The sequence below is a fragment of the Schistocerca piceifrons genome, chromosome 2, assembly GCF_021461385.2.
Source record: "Schistocerca piceifrons isolate TAMUIC-IGC-003096 chromosome 2, iqSchPice1.1, whole genome shotgun sequence".
Lineage (NCBI taxonomy): Eukaryota > Metazoa > Arthropoda > Insecta > Orthoptera > Acrididae > Schistocerca > Schistocerca piceifrons.
In genome coordinates, this window is record NC_060139.1 from 77,103,790 (window position 1) to 77,123,827 (window position 20,038).

Consider the following 20,038-nt stretch of genomic DNA (forward strand, 5'->3'; position numbering starts at 1 on the left):
ACAACAATGCTGTCGTCATTAAATGGACAGACACAAGCAGTCGTGTTGTCGTCAAAAGGTTTTAGATGCAATCCAGTTACAAATGTAGGACGGTGGAGCAAAAAGGAAAAAAGTAAATGTCAATGTTCCTTGTCCATCAGTTGTTACAAAGTATAATATGAGTGTGGGAGCAGTTGGCATTTGCGATCAGATGATGGAGGCCTACAGAACATTTACAAAAACAAGGAATGGGCTCTGAAACTCATGGCATGCCGTCGCATTAGATACTTTAACAATTGTGGTTGTAAAATATCTGTCAAAGAACAGATAAGAATCTCTCTCTAGTGTTTGAATCAGTCAAAGCACAATACAACTGTAGGGACTCTGAAAATATATACTTCGTCATAAATTCAACATCTTAGACGTGTTGTGGAGCTGAACTTCATGGACAGTTAGTGTTGGGAAATCTGGTAAAGCTAATCGATGTGTTTTCCTCAAAGCCTACCTTCATTATACAGTAGTCTTGAAAGAACTGTGACAGAAGCCCGAACAACAGCGGAATAACGTACCTACTAGAACATACGTTGATACTATGAAATGGTGTATTGATAATGACAAGGCACTAGCTGAAATGTAGATTTTCCGAATAAAACTGGAACCCTATAATTTGAAAGTCATAAAACGGTCGTTGAGTGCACCCATGTTCCTAATAGAAGGTAACCTGAATCTGATACATTTTCATGCTAATGCACTATAGCAAGCTTTACTGTGTGATTTATTATATTACTAAATATTTAAATAATTCGAGTAAGATCATCACTTTTAATTATTTCAAAGAGCTACTGAATGAATTAAACAATCATTTCAATTAAAATCTTATTGGTCAACTACATCATTTAACTATGACATGACTCGATATCATTTATTTTATTTAATGCTACCAGCTGCACATTATTGTACTTATTATTCGCAGTGACTAGCCCGTGCTGGTTAATTATGCTGTAAGATCACTGGCAATTGAAGTATTTTGTGGAGTCAGGCTACTGCAGACAGTTCAAGTTGATGTGTGTGGGTTCAGCAGCAGTGAGCCAAATATCTAATCTAATCATTGCCCAATACCGATATTCACTATGTTATTTTCCAGTGTGTTGCAAATGGTTTGTCTACATCAGTATAATCAAATGCGATCTTAAGTTTCCTCAATTATTCCACTCTTTTTACGAGAGCGTCGCACGTTGGAGGCTGGTATCTGGCTTGTTATGAGTTTGTTATGGTTCAAGTCTCGTTCACGTCGTGGTCGTTGGCGATGATCTTAAGCCGACGAATGTTTCCGTTTGTCAGTGCCACGGCCGATGTGCTCTGCTTCAGGTGAAAGCTCGTAACAGGCTATTGTTTGCATATCTTGTTCCCTCCTCGTTATCGTACTTCGGGCTATCTTATCTGAGCTCTCCTTACGTCACGCAGTCGCAGTCTTAGGGAAGGGCTTTAGTATTCAGCAAGCGGCACAGCAGAAATGACGTGAGTAGACAGCTTTCGGGCTGTAGTGTGAGATTCAGCAGCCAATCTGATAATGTGTGCCTTATTTATCAGCTCACATCTGCTACGTAAGTTTAAGCTCTTGCCGCGATTGGTTTCAATTGCTGACGTAAGAATGATGACGACGCCCACTCGATTGTTAACGGTATTCAGCAGTCAACTCATCTACTTGTAGGTATGTGAAGGAGCTATCACATGGTTATGGAACTGTACTAGTCTCTTTACAGTCAGATGAATGACACAACGAGATACTGGAGGAGCTCATTCGTAGAAATCATGGAAGGTTTTGTTATCAGAAGAGTGTATCTGAATGCTACTGGTTTTATTCTATCGTTGCTGTCGTTCTCATACCAGGAATAAAATTTCAGATAGCACATGAACTGATCAACATGCTCTAGCATTTCGGGTCAAAAATTTCCAGTAGGCAGTTAATCAAATTAGCAACGGGCAACATTCTGAACATATGTGTAATGCATCATATTTTCTTTTCTCGATAAATTTCAGTTGAAAAAAGGCGGAAGTTGTTGTGAGACATCGTGTAATATACCTGCTTTAGCCGCTATAGTTTCGTTAGGTTCCGATAGGTCGTGGCGCTATGCGTAGCCTTCAAAATGGCGTTTGTAATGGAGGTGTGTTCCAAGCAGAGAGCTGCGAGTGAGTTTCTTCTGGCGGAAAACCAGAGCATCGTAGATATTCATAGGCGCTTGCAGAATGTCTACGGAGACACGGTAGTGTACAAAAGCATGATGACTCGTTGGGCAAGGCATCTGTCGTCATCGCAGCAAGGTCGCGCGAACCTGCCCGATCTCTCGCGTACCAGCCGGCCGCACACAGCTGTGAATCCTGCAGTGTTGGAACCTGTGGACACCCAAGATTGAGGTGATCGACGCATCAGAATCAAACACCTCGCGCCACAAATGGACGTCTCTGTTGGCAGTGCTGACTCACTCGTCCATGAGTTGGGGTCCTCAGTGATGTGTAACCGCTGGATTCCTCGCCGCCTAACAGAAGACCATAAAGAGCATTACGAGCCCGATCGTGCCAACTTTTTGTCGAACATCGTCAAAGGTGATAAAACGTAGGTTCATCACTTTTAACCGGAAAAAAACGGCAATCCATGAAGTGGCACCACACTATCTTTCCTCTGAAGAAAAAGGTCAAGGGCGTATCCTCAACCGGTAAAGTCATAACGACGGTTCTCTGGGAGCTCGAGTGGGTCATTCTGTGTGATCCTTTCCCTCACTGTGCAACGATCAACTCGGGAGTGTAACGAGCTATCCTCAGGAAATTGAAGAAACGACTTCAGTGTGTTCGTCGCCATAAAATTGTAAACGAACTTCTTCTTCTCCAGAACAACGGACTGACACATGTCTGTCCAACCGAACTCCATTGGACATTCGTTCTTCATCCACCCTAAAGCCCGGTTCTCTCATCTTCCCACTTCCATCTCTTTGGCCCAGTGAAGGACGCAATCCGCGGGAAGCTGTACGTGGATGATGGGGAGGTTAGTGATTCAGCTTGACGTTGATTCCGACGTCGCCCAGAAGGGTGGTACCTTGCAGGCATACAAGCCCTCCCAGTAAGGTGGCCGTCACACTGAAAGGAGATTATGTTAAAAACTAGGGTTCTGTAGCCAAAACAGTCTGGTGTAATTTGGTGTATTAGAATCATGAATCAAATCAACCTGCTTTCAGGAAACAATGTTCTGCGTTACTCATTGAACGCGCCTCGTAAGAAAGAGTATGCCGAGAGAGCAACCTGGCTACAACGTGACAGCAATCTTATTAAAAACATTGTTCTTATAAAATTTTATCGATAATATTTTACAATAATTCTCTCTGAACTATCACAACGCCGGTGAAAACAAAAAAGGTCACATGAAGTATTAACGTTTTGTGCAGGCGGTGGTAAATAGCTTTAGTAGAAGTTAGTAACTGCATCGTGAAATAGAATGCTGAATTTTATTCTATTTTGACAAGCGAATTCGGTCGCAGTCTGATCGCCCTCGCACCATCCGTACCAAGGTTACAGTTCTGTATTGATTGGTGCAGCTGCTAAAGTTTAAGAATTATTTGGAAATTATTTCACACAAATTATGCGATGCGCACCTTTCTCCCTCTGCTATTTCCTCACTTACATAAATCTGATTCCTTTCAATGCTGCTTTCCGACATCTTAGTTCCCTTTTTTCACATTAGGCGTAACGTGTTCTCAACAGTGGTCTGTACCAGACGTACAAAAAAAATATCAGTTTAAAAAGAACTGTACTTTCATAACTTACGGTTCTTCGCTTAGTTTTCGTCACATTCATCTTTGTACCGTTCAGACATGACTGTCACAGCAAAAATACATACTGCTGAAGACGACGTTACGTGGCCTATGTGTTACGTGTTACTGTTTTGCACAATCTCCTGAATGTCGAGCTGTTCCTCAAGAAGCTAGGTTCACGTTAATGAAGTCTAGTGATAAGTTATTTTGAAATAGCGATACAAAGGGAGAATATCATGGGGGTTTGAACAAGGGAGACAGAAAGTGAAGAAGGGGGGGGGGGGGGGGGGGCAAAAGCTACTACTTGAAAAATCTGTATAAAATCTGTTAATGTTGGTCTTTAATAACGTTATAGTCATGGAGCTGTAATGACAAAAGAGACCGAAATGTAAAAAGCACAGAGAAAACTTAAAAAATAGAATTATTTTTAAATATATTATCTACAATTACACAACCCTCGCATCATTGTGTAAGGAGTCATCACTCATGGCTTCATTTCACAACAAGCAGACATTCAAGAAACTCTGAAGGCACAGCAGTACCTCACAGACATCCTGCAATCCCCAGGTGTTACCTCCCATGAGACTACCAAGCCGTCCCCAACGGGATCGCGGCTCATCTAGTCTGTGAAGTGCCTGCGAGATGTTGGAAGTACCCCACATCTGTTTTCAATGGGATCTGTGAGCGACCAGCCTGGACGTCAACTCCATCCCTTTTTTAATGACAAGGATAAAAATGGCTAGTTACTAAAACTTACATCAGAAGGGGATGCAGCCGCTGTATGATCATCTTCCCGAAACATCTCGGTGAAAACAGATGAACGATCGTACTGCCAATTTCGATATTCATTTACACTGCAGCGCCAAAGAAACTAATACAGACATGGGTATTCAATTACGGAGATATGTAAACAGGCCGAATACGGCGTCGCGACCGAGCGAGGTGGCGCAGTGGTTAGCACACTGGACTCGCATTCGGGAGGACGACGGTTCAATCCCGTCTCCGGCCATCCTGATTTAGGTTTTCCGTGATTTCCCTAAATCGTTTCAGGCAAATGCCGGGATGGTTCCTTTGAAAGGGCACGGCCGATTTCCTTCCCCATCCTTCCCTAACCCGAGCTTGCGCTCCGTCTCTAATGACCTCGTTGTCGACGGGACGTGCCCCACCACCACCACCACGGCGTCGCGGTCGGCTCACTTACCTGGCGCAGTCGTTAGATCTGGTACTGCTGCTGCAATGGCAGGTTACCAAGACTGAAGTGAACTGAACGTGGTGTTATAGTCGGCGCACGAGCGATGGGACACAGCATCTCCGAGACAGCGATAAAGTTGGGATTTTTCCGTACGATCATTTAACGAGTTTATCGTGAGTATGAGGAATCCGGTAATACATCAAATCTCTAACATCGCTGCGGTCGGAAAAGATATTGCAAGAATGGGACCAACGACGACTGAAGAGAATCGTTCAACGTGACAGAATTGCAACCCTTCCGCAAACTGCTGCAGATTTAAATGCTGGGCCATCAACAATTGTCGGTGTACGGATCATTCAACGAAACATCATCGATATGGGCTATCGGAGCCGAAGGTCTACTCGTATACCCTTGATGACTGCCCGACACAAAGTTTTACGCCTCGCCTAGGCCCATCAACACCGACATTGGACTGTTGGATGACTGGGAACATGCTGTCTGGTCGGACGAGTCTCGTTTCCAGTTGTATCGAGCGGATGGACGTGTATGTGTATGGAGACAACCTTATGGACCGTGTATGTCAGCAGGGGACGATTCAAGCTGGTGGAGGCTCTGTAATGGTGTGCGGCGTGTGTAGTTGGAGTGATACGGAACCCCTGATACGTCCAGATACGACTCTGACAGGTGACACGTACGTAAGCATCCTGTCTGATTATCTGCATCCATTCATGTCCATTGTGCATTCTTCCGACGGACTTGGGGAATTCCAGCAGGACAATGCGACACGCCACAAGTACAGAATTGCTACAGAGTGGCTCCAGATACGCTCTTATGAGTTTAAACACTTCCGCTGACCATCAGACACCCCAGACATGAACAGTATTTAGCCTATCTGGGATGCCTTGCAACGTGCTGTTCAGAAGAGATTTCCAGCCTTCGTACTCTTACGGATTTGCGGACAGCCGTGCGACATTCATGGTGTCAATTCCCTCCAGCACTGTTTCAGACATTAGTTGAGTCCATGCCACGTCGTGTTGCGGCACTTCTGCGTGCCCGTGGGCACCCTACAAGGTATCAGACAGGTATACCAGTGTCCTTGGCCCTTCGTGTAGAACTGTAACGACAGAGAGACCACCGTGTATAAAGGAGAGAGAAACCTTTTAAGAAATCGAATTATTCTTAAATATATTATCTACAAATACAATCTACAAATGCACGACCTTGCCATTACTGTGTAAGGCGCCATCACGTACAGCTTCAGTTCAGAGCTAGCAGTCATTCAAGGAAATCTGAAGGCACAAGAGTACGTCACAGACATCCTGCATCCCCAGGTGTTACCTCTCATGACACTATTAAGCCGTTTCCCAACGGCAGCGCGTACACTTGTCTGTGAATATCCTACGAGACGACGGAAGTACCCCACATGTGTTGTCACTAGAACCTGTATGCGAGCAGCTCCGGCATCAACTCCATCCGTGTGTTAATACCGGAGATAAAGATGACTAGTAACGAAAACTGTGGGTCAGCTTACATCAGAAGGGGTTGCAACCGCTGTATGACGGTCTTCCCATTAAAATCACTGTGTACGTCAAGTCCAACAGAGCGAGACAGCTCGCTGAAAACAGCGTTCGTACCGCCAATTTCGATATTCATTTATCCCGATTTTGTGTTCAGTGCAATAAAATTACAAAAGTTCCATTTCACTTCCCCCCTCTCTTTATCGGTTATTATCTCCAATTTACATACATCTGACAAAATTACAGTTATTATTACTGTTAGGTTGACACATAAATTCGTTGTGTTATTACGTAAGTTTAACCAACACGACAGATACACGTAACAGTGGCTTTAGTAATCAATAATATAGTTTCCTTCAGTATTTACAACCATCTGCCAATGCTGGGGCAACTTTTCGATACCTCAACAGTAGAAATCACGTGATTTCGAGGCGAAGAACTCGTCGAGCCCTGTTCTGAGCCCATTTTCATGCGGAAAGGAAGTTCGTTGAGGGTTGTTCGATAGACAGCGGAAAAGGTGAAAACCTGAGGTCGCAAGATCAAGCGAATAAGGTGGGAGCGAAATAATTTCCTGACTCAGCACTTATGTAGTGATTTTTGTCAGTCTAGCAGAAAGCGGGCGGACTTCATCGTGAAATAGCATCATTTCATGTGTCTCCCCGCTCGTTGTTAATGGACTGAGTCTGTAAGACGCCTCAGTTGCTGTCATGGTTCCACCACACCGTCGCTATTCTACCAGATGCATAACATTATCTTTTGTGGCAGCGCGCGGGTTTTTGTACAGGGAGTCGCTACTTTGTTTGGGCTCAACCATTCCATTGTTTTCGTTACGTTAGAATAAATACACCGTTTCTCGTCACCAGTAACGAATAGGAATGGTCGGTGTTGTTCACGAGCCAAGTGATGATGGGCGAGCAGAGATGGATATATGGCCACCTATTGATCTTTGTAATTTTGACTTATAGCACGCGGTACCCATAAATCCGATTTCTGAATCTTCCACATTGCACGCAAATGTCATTCGATGGTGGAATGATGATCAGACTTCGTCGCATTTACCACTTTTCGAGCACACTGACATGGATCATTGTGGTTTAATACGTTCAAACGATCTTCATCAAACCACGAACCTCCTTTGAGCGAGAAAACCATTTGTTTGCCGTGCTGCCTCCAGTGGTTCTATACCCATACACGATGTAGTTGTTTCTGGCTCTCCCATTGCTTTCACCCCTCCACTGAACTCAAAGAGAAGATTATGTGGGAATATTCCAATTTCTTCACTTAGTACTCAATTTTTCTTGCTTCCGCAGCTCCACTCACTATCTCCAAAAGACAAAATTACCATATGTAAACTTAAATAACCATAGAGAACTACAAATGTAAAATAAAAACGCTACGAACTTATGCGCCAACCTATTATAATTATTATAGTCATAAACACGATCCATTACATTCGACGGGCGTTTCATAGGACATGGAGGACGCATAAATTGGCCAGCCCGTTCTCCTGATCTTACACCTCTGGACTTCTTCCTGCGGGATACGTTAAAGGAGAATATGTACCGTGATGTGCCTACAACCCCACAGGATATGAAACAACGTATTGTGGCAGCCTGCGGCGACATTACACCAAATGTACTGCGGCGTGTACGACATTCATTACGCCAGAGATTGCAATTGTGTGCAGCAAATGATGGCCACCACATTGAACATCTATTGGCCTGACATGTCGGGACACACTCTATTCCACTCCGTAATTGACAAGGGAAACCACGTGTGTACGTGTACCTCACCCCTCATGGTAATGTAAATGTGCGTCAGTGAAAAAGACCAATAAAAAGGTGTTAGCATGTGGACGTAATGTGCTGTTCCAGTCTCTTCTGTACCTAAAGTCCATCACCGTTCCCTTTGGATCCCTACGCAATTCGGTGCTCTCCGATACACACGATCGAACAGCGGAGGAGTGGTACTCAAGCGTCAACTTTAGGTTACAATATTTCCGCATGTAATTAACATTTTACAATGCAACAAACGGCACTGATTACGTATTTGTTTATATGTTCTGATGTGCTAACAAAACTAACGGGGTTCCATTTAAAAAAACGTAGGTTTGTGTTAAAAAACATACTTCCGTGCATTTTTTTATGGTTTGTATTAACCAATTACACTAGCCCCTCTCCTCACGTTCGGTCTGTGGAACCGATTCGTCAGTATTTGATGTGGTTTACGAAATATATCCAGCGGTAACGTTAGGTGACTCACCCTGTATACTGAAAGCTGAAAAACCTCGCAATAAAAGCAGGAGTTGTGTGTCACACAAACGAAAGTGGGTACGTGTGTTTCTACATTTGAAGGATGATATCTGTTCAAACTTCAGGCCACTTGGAATAAGAGTGTCGCTGGTAGTGTGCTACCTACGAGGATGTAAAATCAGGTTTGCCTTAAATACACGCTGTAACGATCATGAGTGTTACTTACCGTTGAGATTGCACTTGCTGAGTTGATATTAAGGAAATAATGCCTTTAAGACGACAAAGTGGCCATTATGAACACCTTACTGAGTTTGTATGCTGTTGTGTAATAGGGCTACGAGAAGCTGGACTTTCCTTCTGCGATACTGCAGAAAGACTTGGCAGGAATGTAGCCACTGTACATGACTGCTGGCAGCGGTGGGGACGAGAAAGTACGGTTGCAAGAAGACCGGGCTCCGGACCGCCATGTGGCACTACCGAGCGGGAAGACCGTCGTGTTCAGGATATGGCTCTGGCGCGTCGTACTGCATCTGCAACAGCGATCTGAGCACCAGTTGGCACCACAGTGAAACAACGAACTGCTACAAATCGATTACTTCAAGGATATCTCCGTGCCAGACACCGTGTAGCATGCATTCCACTGATCCCAAACCACCGCCATTTGCTGTCTAGCGAGAGGGTATTACAGGTGACGGTGGAATTATAATGTGTTATCTTATGTTTCTGCCTCGGTGTCAATGATGGCCTTATGTTGGTTAGAATGAGGTCAATTGGGGCCCTGCAACCAACCTGTATGGGTGCTAGACACATTGGACCGACACCTGAAGTTATGATCTGTGATCGATTTTGTGCGACAGCAAGAGCACTCTCGTGGATGTCCCACGCACCCTGACTGAAAAACTGTGCGTCAGTCTGGTTCAAAAATGGTTCAAATGGCTTTGAGCACTATGGGACTCAACTGCTGAGGTCATTAGTCCCCTAGAACTTAGAACTAGTTAAACCTAACTAACCTAAGGACATCACAAACATCCACGCCCGAGGCAGGATTCGAACCTGCGACCGTAACGGTCTTGCGGTTCCAGACTGCAGCGCCTTTAACCGCACGGCCACTTCGGCCGGCGTCAGTCTGATGATACGACCTATAGTGCAGCCGTTTATGAACAGAATTCTATGGGGTGTTTTCCAACATGATAACTCTCGCCCACATACCGTTGCTGTAATCGAACGTGTTCTACAGTGCCGGCCGGGGTGGCCGAGCGGTTCTAGGCGCTACAGTCTGGAACCGCGCGATCGCTACGGTCGCAGGTTCGAATCCTGCCTCGGGCATGGATGTGTGTGATGTCCTTAGGTTAGTTAGGTTTAAGTAGTTCTACGTTCTAGGGGACTGATGACCTCAGATGTTAAGTCCCATGGTTCTCAGAGCCATTTGTTCTACAGTGTTGACATGTTGCCTTGGCCCGATCCATCACCAAATCAGTCTCCAATCGAACACATATGGGACATCATCGAAGGACAACTGGAGTTTCATCCACAAACAGCATTAACCGCTCCTATATCGAACGACCAAGTGCAACACACATGGGGCTCCGTCCTACAAACGGACATCGGGTACCTGTACAAAACAAGAAAACAAGGCATGGACGTTTGCATGCTTGCACTCAATATTCTGGTGGCTTCACGGGTTATTAATGTACCAGTATTTCACATTTTCAATGGCTTATCTGGCACTTACAATAACCTGTAATCTTGCAATGTTAAATGAAGTAATTATCTTGCCTAGACAAATGTATTTCCAAAATTTCGTTACTCTGCATTCATTACATTTTTGGTGCTGCAGTATTTTTCGTCAGTGTATATCACACGCACTTACACTGAAGTGCCAAAGAAACTGGTATAGATATGTGTACTCAAATACAGAGATATGTAAATATTCAGAATACGGCACTGCGGTCGGCAACGCCTATATAAGACGAGTGTTTCGCGCAGTTGTCAGATCGGTTACTACTGCTACTGTGGCAGATCATCAAGATCTAAGGGAGTTTGAAAGTGGTGTTATCGTCGGTGATCGAGCGATGGGACACAGCATCTCCGAGGTAGTGATGGAGTGGGGATTTTCCCATACGATCATTTCGTGAATTTACCGTGAATATCAGCAATCCAGTAAAACATCAAATCTCCGACATCGCTGCGGCCGAAAAGAGATCCTGCAAGAATGGGACCAACGACGACTGAAGAGAATCGTTCAACACGGCACAAGTGCAAACCTTTCGCAGATTGCTGCAGATTTTAGTGCTGGGTCATCAACAAGTATGAGTGCGAACCATTCAAGGAAACATAATCGATATGGCCTATCGGAGCCGAAGGTCCACTCGTGTACCCTTGATGACTGCAGGACACAAAGCTTTACGCCTCGCCTGAACCAACAACACCGACACTGGACTGTTGATGACTCGAAACATGTTGACTGATCGGACGACCCTCGTTTTAAGTTGTATCGAGTGGATGGACCTGTACGGGTATGGAGACAACCTCATGAATCCACGGACCCTGTTTGTCAGTACGGGTGTGTTCAAGCTGGTGGAGGCTCTGTAATGCTGTGGCGTGTATACAGTTCGAGTCATATGGGACCTCTGATGCGCCTAGATAAGACTATGACAAGTGACATGTACGTAAGCATCCTGTCTGATCACCGGCATCCATTCATGTCCATTCTGCATTACGAAAGATTTGGGCAATTCCAGCACGACAGTGCGACACCTCACACGTCCAAAATTGCTACAGAGAGCTTCCAGGAGCACTCTTCTGAGTTAAAACTCTCCACCAAACTCCCCAGACATGAACATTATTGAGCATATTTGCGATACTTTGCAACGTGCCGATCAGAAGGGATCTCCACCCCTCGTAGTCTTACGGATTTATGGACATCCCTGCAGGATTCATGGCGTCAGTTCCCTCCAGCGCAACTTCAGACATTAATCGAATCCATGCCACGTAATGTTACGGCACTTCTGCGTGCTCGCGGGGGTGCTACATGATTTCAGGCAGAAGTACCAGTTTCTTTCGTTCTTCAGTGTATATCAGTAGACCTAATCAGTAAAAGACATTGTACAAGAAGAATTCAAAAATACTTACTTTAATGGTATTCTTATTTTGCAGCTGAAAACGTGACTGTATTCAATACACTGGTAGTTGTTGTTGTTGTGGTCTTCAGTCCTGAGACTGGTTTGATGCAGCTCTCCATGCTACTCTATCCTGTGCAAGCTTCTTCATCTCCCAGTACCTACTGCAACCTACATCCTTCTGAATCTGCTTAGTGTATTCATCTCTTGGTCTCCCTCTACGATTTTTACCCTCCACGGTGCCCTCCAATACTAAACTGGTGATCCCTTGATGCCTCAGAACATGTCCTATCAACCGATCCCTTCTTCTAGTCAAGTTGTGCCACAAACTTATCTTCTCCCCAATCCTATTCAATACCTCCTCATTAGTTATGTGATCTACCCATTTAATCTTCAACATTCTTCTGTAGCACCACATTTCGAAAGCTTCTATTCTCTTCTTGTCCAAACTATTTATCGTCAATGTTTCACTTCCATATATGGCTACCCTCCATACAAATACTTTCAGAAACGACTTCCTGACACTTAAACCTATACTCGCTGTTAATAAATTTCTCTTCTTCAGAAACGCTTTCCTTGCCATTGCCAGTCTACATTTTATATCCTCTCTACTTCGACAATCATCAGATATTTTGCTCCCCAAATAGCAGAACTCCTTTACTACTTTAAGTGTCTCATTTCCTAATCTAATTCCATAATCCCCTCAGCATCACCCGACTTAATTCGACTACATTCCATTATTCTTGTTGTGCTTTTGTTGATGACACTGGTAGTATGATTTAAAAAAAAGGCTTTTTTTAAAAAATCACACTGGTAGTATTATTTTAAAAAAAAGCCTTCAGTCACACATTTTCGGGTTTTAATAAATGCACGATGCATTTCGGACCCTGTGGGTCAATCATCAGTATCAAGTTGTCTTAATATAGGGTTTATTTTTACTCCTGAATGACATCTATGAAATGTTTACAAATATGTGCATGAAAATGTGCCTCTTGAGTGAAGTGATATGCTTGAACAGAATGGAGAAACCTGTCAATATTAGTTGGGTTAAATTTGAAACGTTTTTCTTGGAGCATGTGGAACATGCATTTCATCTCATTTAAGAATAAAAATAAATCATATATTACGACAATTTATACCTGATGATGGACCCACAGGGTCCGAAATACATCGTGTATTTAATTTGTGACTGAAGCCGTTTTTTAATTCATACTTCCAGTGTACAAAAATATTTATGTTGGCTTTATATATATAAAGGAAACGTTCTTATTGTATTTGTTTAGCTGTCACAAGTATATATGAAGACTCAAAACCGAGTGATCACTGTTAAAAAAACTCAATGTGATTTCTGACATTGTTTGCCCCCCCACGAGAGAATCTAAATCTAGATTAATTTTAGCCCTAAAACACTATCTACATTCAATTTATTCCTGTAATTAGTTAAAAAAAGTAAAACTGAAAAGATTCGTTCTCAATGAATGGTTGTCGACAGCCCATCAAGCAACTCAGTACAATTTCGACAATTACTGGATACTCTTACCAAATAATTCTCCAGAAAGAGACCAAAAGTGTTCTTTCCTAACACGATTTTATAATTTGATCACATGACATTTCAATTACAGTGTCTGTTTAGGGAATAAGCTAATATTTTGCTTTAGTAAATCTAGTTAGTTGATGATGTGAATGAAGAATAAGATGCATTAACAAAGTCAAAGACAAATAACTAAAACAAATGCTTATTAGTATTAAAAAACGTAATGTGTGAGAAATTAACTATTTAAAAATTATTGTTATAGGAAAATAGTGTTATTTACAGTCAGGTCTGTTAATAATCATTGCATTTAATTTAGATTTGAGGTGATGTGTTTTGACTGTAGCTGTTTTTTATCAATTTTGACTTCGTGGGTTTCCAGAATGTGTCGTAAAACTAAGTTGAGGGAATCTTGTTCCTCTTTTTGATCCCATTATTAAAGTTTTTTGTTATCACTGCTTCTACTTTGTCTTGCACAAAAATCGTATGAACGCCTTTAGCCTGCAGGGCTAAGCTGAGGAAACTGACGGCACCAAAAAATGCGCCAAATATGCCAACCGTGTGAACCCGTTTTCTTCGGTCACACGCTCTTAGTAGGAACTTGTAAGTTCTCCACCACTGTCTCCACCCATAAGTAAAATCCAGGTAATACTTTACACCTCGACAGCCACCGAACTTCTCACTGAAGTAGAAGCTGCGTGTGTTCACTGCCAAGTTCATCACTCAAAATACGAAACAGTCACGAGTTTTTAGGCTTTGCTTTTAAAAAGTTGACGATTTCAACTGCATCCTCAGGTGCTTTTTGGGACATCCGTCCAAATATTTAACTGAAAGCGCCTCTCAATGAATGCTGCAATGTGTTAACTGAACCGAGGAAGCAACTAAGCTAACTCTGGCGACTCTGCGAGTATGAACAGCAAACATAGAGCGTGTCCCACCAACGGTCTGACCCACATGCTGTGACCAAGCTGCGAGGGCGTGCTGAAAAGTAATGCCTCAGAATTTTTTGTGTGAAATCTCAAAGCTTTTTAAATAAAACAGATTTTGTTAACATTCTATAGCTTCGTTCTTCTATTCTTATTTATTTGTCGACGTAGTCATCCTGGCGATGTTCTCCCAGCGGGAGACCAGTTTGTTGGGGGGCACTAGCAAAGTGAAGTCCTCGAAGATGATCATTCAGTTTTGGAAACAGACGAAAATCGGGTGGTGTCAAGTTGGGACTGTATGGAGGATGATCGACGACAGTGAACCCAAGGCATCGGGTTGTTGCAGATCTAGCAGCGCTCATGTGTGGTGTCGCATTGTCATGCTGAAGTGGGTGCTTCATTTATGAATAGAAACTCGATTGAATCTTTCTGTTTCTCAAGCAACGAGGTGCAGAGAGTTGCAGCTATCATCAGCGAAGTGGGAAAGTCGACCGAGTAATATGCGTGACACGTAATATCTCAACTGATACTGAGAACAGAATAAAAAATTCGCAGGCATTACTTTCAGTGCGCCCTCGTATATGTGCATGCCTGAAGTTGAATTCCCCAATGAGCGCCTGGCCCTTTCTGTGCTGTGCGTGTATTTCATTTTAGGCTGATTAATCATTAGTCGTAATATATGTTCCGCTTCTTTTAGTTCTGTCACTATGCTCTCTGATGTGGTTCTTGTTCTGCTGACAAATCATGCATATATCTGCGTTTGCTTTGCATCAGTGTTACATAAAGAAAGAAGTAATATTTGTAGAAAGATACAGAAAAAAAGGAAAATAAAATGATACACACACGGAAAGCGTCTAGGTATTCTATGTGATTGCATGTGTACACAACACATCGAGGTTGAGCAGCATTAAACCTATTACTGCTGTGGTTAACTGTGCTGGTACCTTAGTGAAGTTTGACGCATATCAGAAAAACAACATTGTACGTAAAATCAACATAGTTCTAAATAACAAATTACAAAACAAAAAGAATGAAATAAGTTCACGGAAAAACCTGAATGCCAAATTAGTCACAAAACACGAGTCACAAAAGCCGGAATAGAAATACGGTACAAGTAGTTTATGATGAAGAGCACATCTAGAAGGAATATATTTTCTTAGCACACAAAATAACATCACGGACATGGGACCTAACGAAAAAAGTTTGTACCGAAAAGAAAATACATCAGTCTTTTAATATTCACAAAATGAGGAAACATAAACGGATATACTGTGTTAAACGTCATATATGTGTTCCCAAATTAGCTCATATCTAATAAAAAGAAATCTCGAACATTATGATTATATATTAGTAAGTTCAAGAGACTGTCCTACAATCCCCAGTCAGGTTTTATACCAGAACTTCAAGTTAACATAGGTTTTATGTAAGACCGCAAGTTTAATAAAGATGGTGCATAGTTTAGGACAATCAATAAAGTTTATTCCAATACTTTTTATTGCAGTCTACTGAAGCACATCTTTTACAGCGATTGCTATTTTCGACCCACAGGAGCAATATGCTATAGTGAATGTATCCTAGTAATCAGGAACAAGTCCACTGAGTAAAACACAACAACACACTTCCTTGTGATGTGAGTCTGCACTATTTGGTTTGGCTGAAAGTCAACACAGACATTGCTCTGGAATGCTCTTGACTGGAAATCTATCACTGACACAGAAGACCAGTGAGATGTTGAGCTTGTGGGTAGTTGAAGAGGAGTTCCAGTGAGATGATGAACTCGAGGACAGTGAAGAGGCGTGGGCTCGAGGATGGCTGAGATGCAGCAAGGAATGAACTCAAGGATTTTTTTAGGCAAGACCCACTGAGGCCTGAGCATGAGAATGTTTAAGAAGAAGGCTAATGAGGCCTGGCATGAAGACAGTTGAGGCTAGATCCAGCAAGGAGTTGGCTCAGTGACTGTTGAGTCAACGTCCAGTGAGGTCTGGGCTCAAGGATAGATGAGACAAGTCCAGCGAGGTCTGGGAAAGAGAATGGTTGATAATAGGTCCAATAAGGCCAGAGCACAAGGACGGTTGAGGCAAGGTGCTAAAATCAATAAGTTCAAGGGCTGTTGAGACATGATCCAGCAAAGCCTGGGTGTGAGGATGGTTGAGACATGGGAATGAGGATAATTGATATGAGGTCCAATGATATGTAGGCTCGAGGACAGCTGATACAAAGTCCAATGAGATGTTGGCTCAAGAGCAGTTGACACAAAGTCTACTGAGGCCTAGGTGTAAGGACAGCTGAGATAATGTTCAGCAAGATGTAGGTTCACGGATAGCTGAGACAATATCCAGTGAGAAGTCGGCTTCAGAAGTTTGGTGAAAAGGTCCCCTGATGTCTGGGCATGAGGTTAGTTGAGACAAGGTCCATTGAACCCTGAACGGAAGGATGTTTGACCCAGGGTCCAGTGAGGCTTGGGTGCAAGGACAGCTGAGACAGTCTGAAATTACTGTAATAAATGCATGCTGTGTTTTACAGAATAATGTCCCACAAAAAGACAGCAATAGATTTGAAGATATGTTGTAAGTCGCTTCAGAATTGGAAATTCTTCAGATCCTATGAGCTGTGTAAATTCATCGTGAAATTTGTATCAGGGTGCAGGCAAGATCTGGCAGCTTCGACAAGTGCACGGACTATAAAGGCAGCCACATCCATTCTCCACAAGACAGCCTGCTGACAATAGTCAGCACGAAGCCACAAAATAACAGCTGCGCAGTGCGTGGGCTACAGCTCCTGACTGTATGTTAATTTTCTTCACAATCAATGCTAATTGTTTCATCCTCTGCATGCCAATTGAAAGCCGAAATTCGTTGTACCAATGACAGGTCATCCTCTTGCATTGTCTGAATTCCAGAAAAAACTTGCGATCCACAGTGACCAGATGTAGATCACAAACCCTAACAGCAACATCATCTAAGAACGCTTATAAACAAATTGCTTTTCATGTGAAATAGACAGTTGTCAACTAACAAGGTAACATTTTCCTGCGCATCAAAAAGCAACGTCCTGCAATCAGAGCATGTGACACTTGCGTCCCCAACAGTATCCACACTGACGTATAGTAGCAGATTTCATGTAGTCTGCAACTGCTGACTTAAATCAGTGGTACTGCCCTCCTCAGATTCGGAATGAACCTTTAACTCATACCGGAAGCAATGTTTTCGTTAATGAGTCAGCCCCAACACACTTCTCACTCCCATGGCCATATACTCTCCTACAACAACCAAAACACTAGTTACTGGAAAGATGAGTTGCTCAGTACCAGGTGCAACTCCCACTCACCGAATTACCACTCTCTGTTATCACTGAAATGATTAAGGGTGCAGGGATCTGGAAGTGGTAAGTGAGTGAACTCATGCTTAACAGAAAAAAATTCACAGCTTTATTTAACACAAACGATTTACATAAGGCACTTGCTGTGAATTGAATATTTTTAATTATTTAGTTCAACAAATGTAAATAATTGATAAACTGTTTACAGCAGATCTCACACTATTAACATAAAAAGGTGCCATAAAAAGATCTGATAGTGTTACACTCAAATAAATATTTAAAAGCATCTTTAACTAAAGCATCTACTAACAATAAAATTTATTTAAAAGCCCGAGGATTTAAGCATACAATTCAACATCAAAATTATTTAAAATGGCACCAATAATACGATCAGAGTCCCAGTACTTTACAGGCACCAATAAAAAGACCGTTTAGCATCAGAAAACCTTTAAAAATAACGAAGACCAAATATTACAGACGGCAATAATTAGAAGCAAGACTGTATCGGTGCACATTCTATGAATTTAAATTTACAGCAGACATGCTTACAATGACACATGTAAAATTACAACTTACATTTTATGCAGATAAAGAATGTCAAGGCCTCGCCCCGGAAACTTTGTCTTGAACCTGGATTTACATTGGGCAATGACAGCAACAGGTCATCCCACTACTTTTACACAGGTAGAATAAAAGCTGTTAGGTTTTATAGCTCTAAAATAGAAGAAAAACACTCGTAAAATAGAATCTTAAAAGAGTTACACATCATTTAAGAGAGGGAATTAGTGTTGCATGTTTCTCACCTCTTTCGACATTAACGAATTTATCAAGTGAATAATCAGTTACTATTATTGGAAACATTCTTAGAGGAAATCAGCTATCACAATGGAACATTTGAAATTAATTATACAGCAGTGAAGATCCAAGGATGTATATTAAAAGGTGACCAGTTTCGATCATTACATAATCATCTTCAGACTTTCAGCTGTAACATAATACAGGATATAAATTAGAGGGATACGTAAAATGAACTTACAATTAGTTACAAAATACAAAATATAGATATATTCATATTGATGGACAATGGCTGTGCGTGGAGCACTAACCGCTGAATGACGACAGCCAACTGCTAGAGAGAGAAATACAGCTGTTTCTTAAATACTGGAAGCTCCTCCTACAGCTGGCAGAATGATTTCAGCGTTAACCAGTCAGGTACAAGTCGAGAGAATTATGCACAAAAGAATGTAGTTATTTGTAAACGGAAGGTCAGAATTTTATAATAAAAGAAGAAACAGCTATAGCCAAAACAATATTCTAAGAGCTTTAAAATCACTCACATTAAAGACCAATCAGTTTATGACAATTCCTTCCAGTTAGAGTAACAGTTACAAACGGAATCAAATCACCCATAACACGTCAAAGTTATAACTGGCACAGCCACGGGAATTTTGAATAAAAGGAACACATAAATAGTGGGGCAGCCAAACTCCCGTGATGACTAGTATTTTCACTCACTCAGTTGTTTCACAACACAGCAGATGAGAGTTCGTTATTAACTTCCGGTATATGATAGTAATAATTGCAACACAGCTTAGTAGCAGGTACACATTCATGTTTTGAGTCATCAGTCTTCTGACTAGTTTGATACAGCCAACCACAAATTCCACTTCAGATTTGAACTTGCAGCCTAGATCATCAATTATTTGCTGGATGTATGCCATTCTCCGTCTTACGCCACGGTTTTTTCCCTTTACAGCTCCCTCTATTACCATGAAAGTTTCTTGAAGTGCGATGATATCAACTGCATATTTCTGTGTGAGCCTGGAAAGATACTCACATTTTGCTCGACTTATCCCTTCGATATTCAGTTGACAGATGCGCAGAGATGGTCCAATTCTACGAGCTTGTGGGTCCTGAATAGGACCGCACATGTCCTTCGTCATTCTTTGACCGAGAGGTCTTTTCAGACAGTTCGGTCTCATCTTATCGTTGTTGCTTTCTTAGCACCACCCAGGGGTCACGTGTAGGGTATTTAAAGGTTATACCTACGGACGTGAAGCAACGCAGACCCCCAAGATCCATCAAGATATTGTACAAGGAACACACCAACGCTTGAAATCGAGGAAACCACCATGGCGCACAGCACTCGACCTTGAAGGATCTGCTTTCAACATTAACAGTTCATGGAAACTCCAGTGGGATCAGTCTTCAGTAGCCAATAAACATCTAGTCGAGGACCCTTCCAAGCAGACGCAAGGATTTGATCTTCCAAGGCGTCAGTGGAGGATCATTAACCGCATTCGAACTGGACAAGGCAGATGTGGCTATCTACTGCACAAATGGGGATGGGTTGGCTCTGCAAATTGTGACTGTGGTGCCCCCTCACAGACGATTCATCACA

General features: G+C 42.4%; 1 protein-coding gene across 1 annotated transcript in view; it reads left to right on the plus strand.

Annotated features, from left to right (window-relative positions):
• The first annotated feature begins 1,483 nt into the window (after window positions 1–1,483).
• The window catches only part of LOC124775160 (ankyrin homolog), a 58,233-nt gene continuing 39,678 nt past the window's right edge, over window positions 1,484–20,038 (plus strand). The window contains exon 1 of the mRNA XM_047250000.1: window positions 1,484–1,497. Within this exon, the coding sequence (XP_047105956.1) occupies window positions 1,493–1,497 (5 nt within the window). The 5' untranslated portion in view covers window positions 1,484–1,492. The remainder of the gene's footprint in view (window positions 1,498–20,038) is intronic.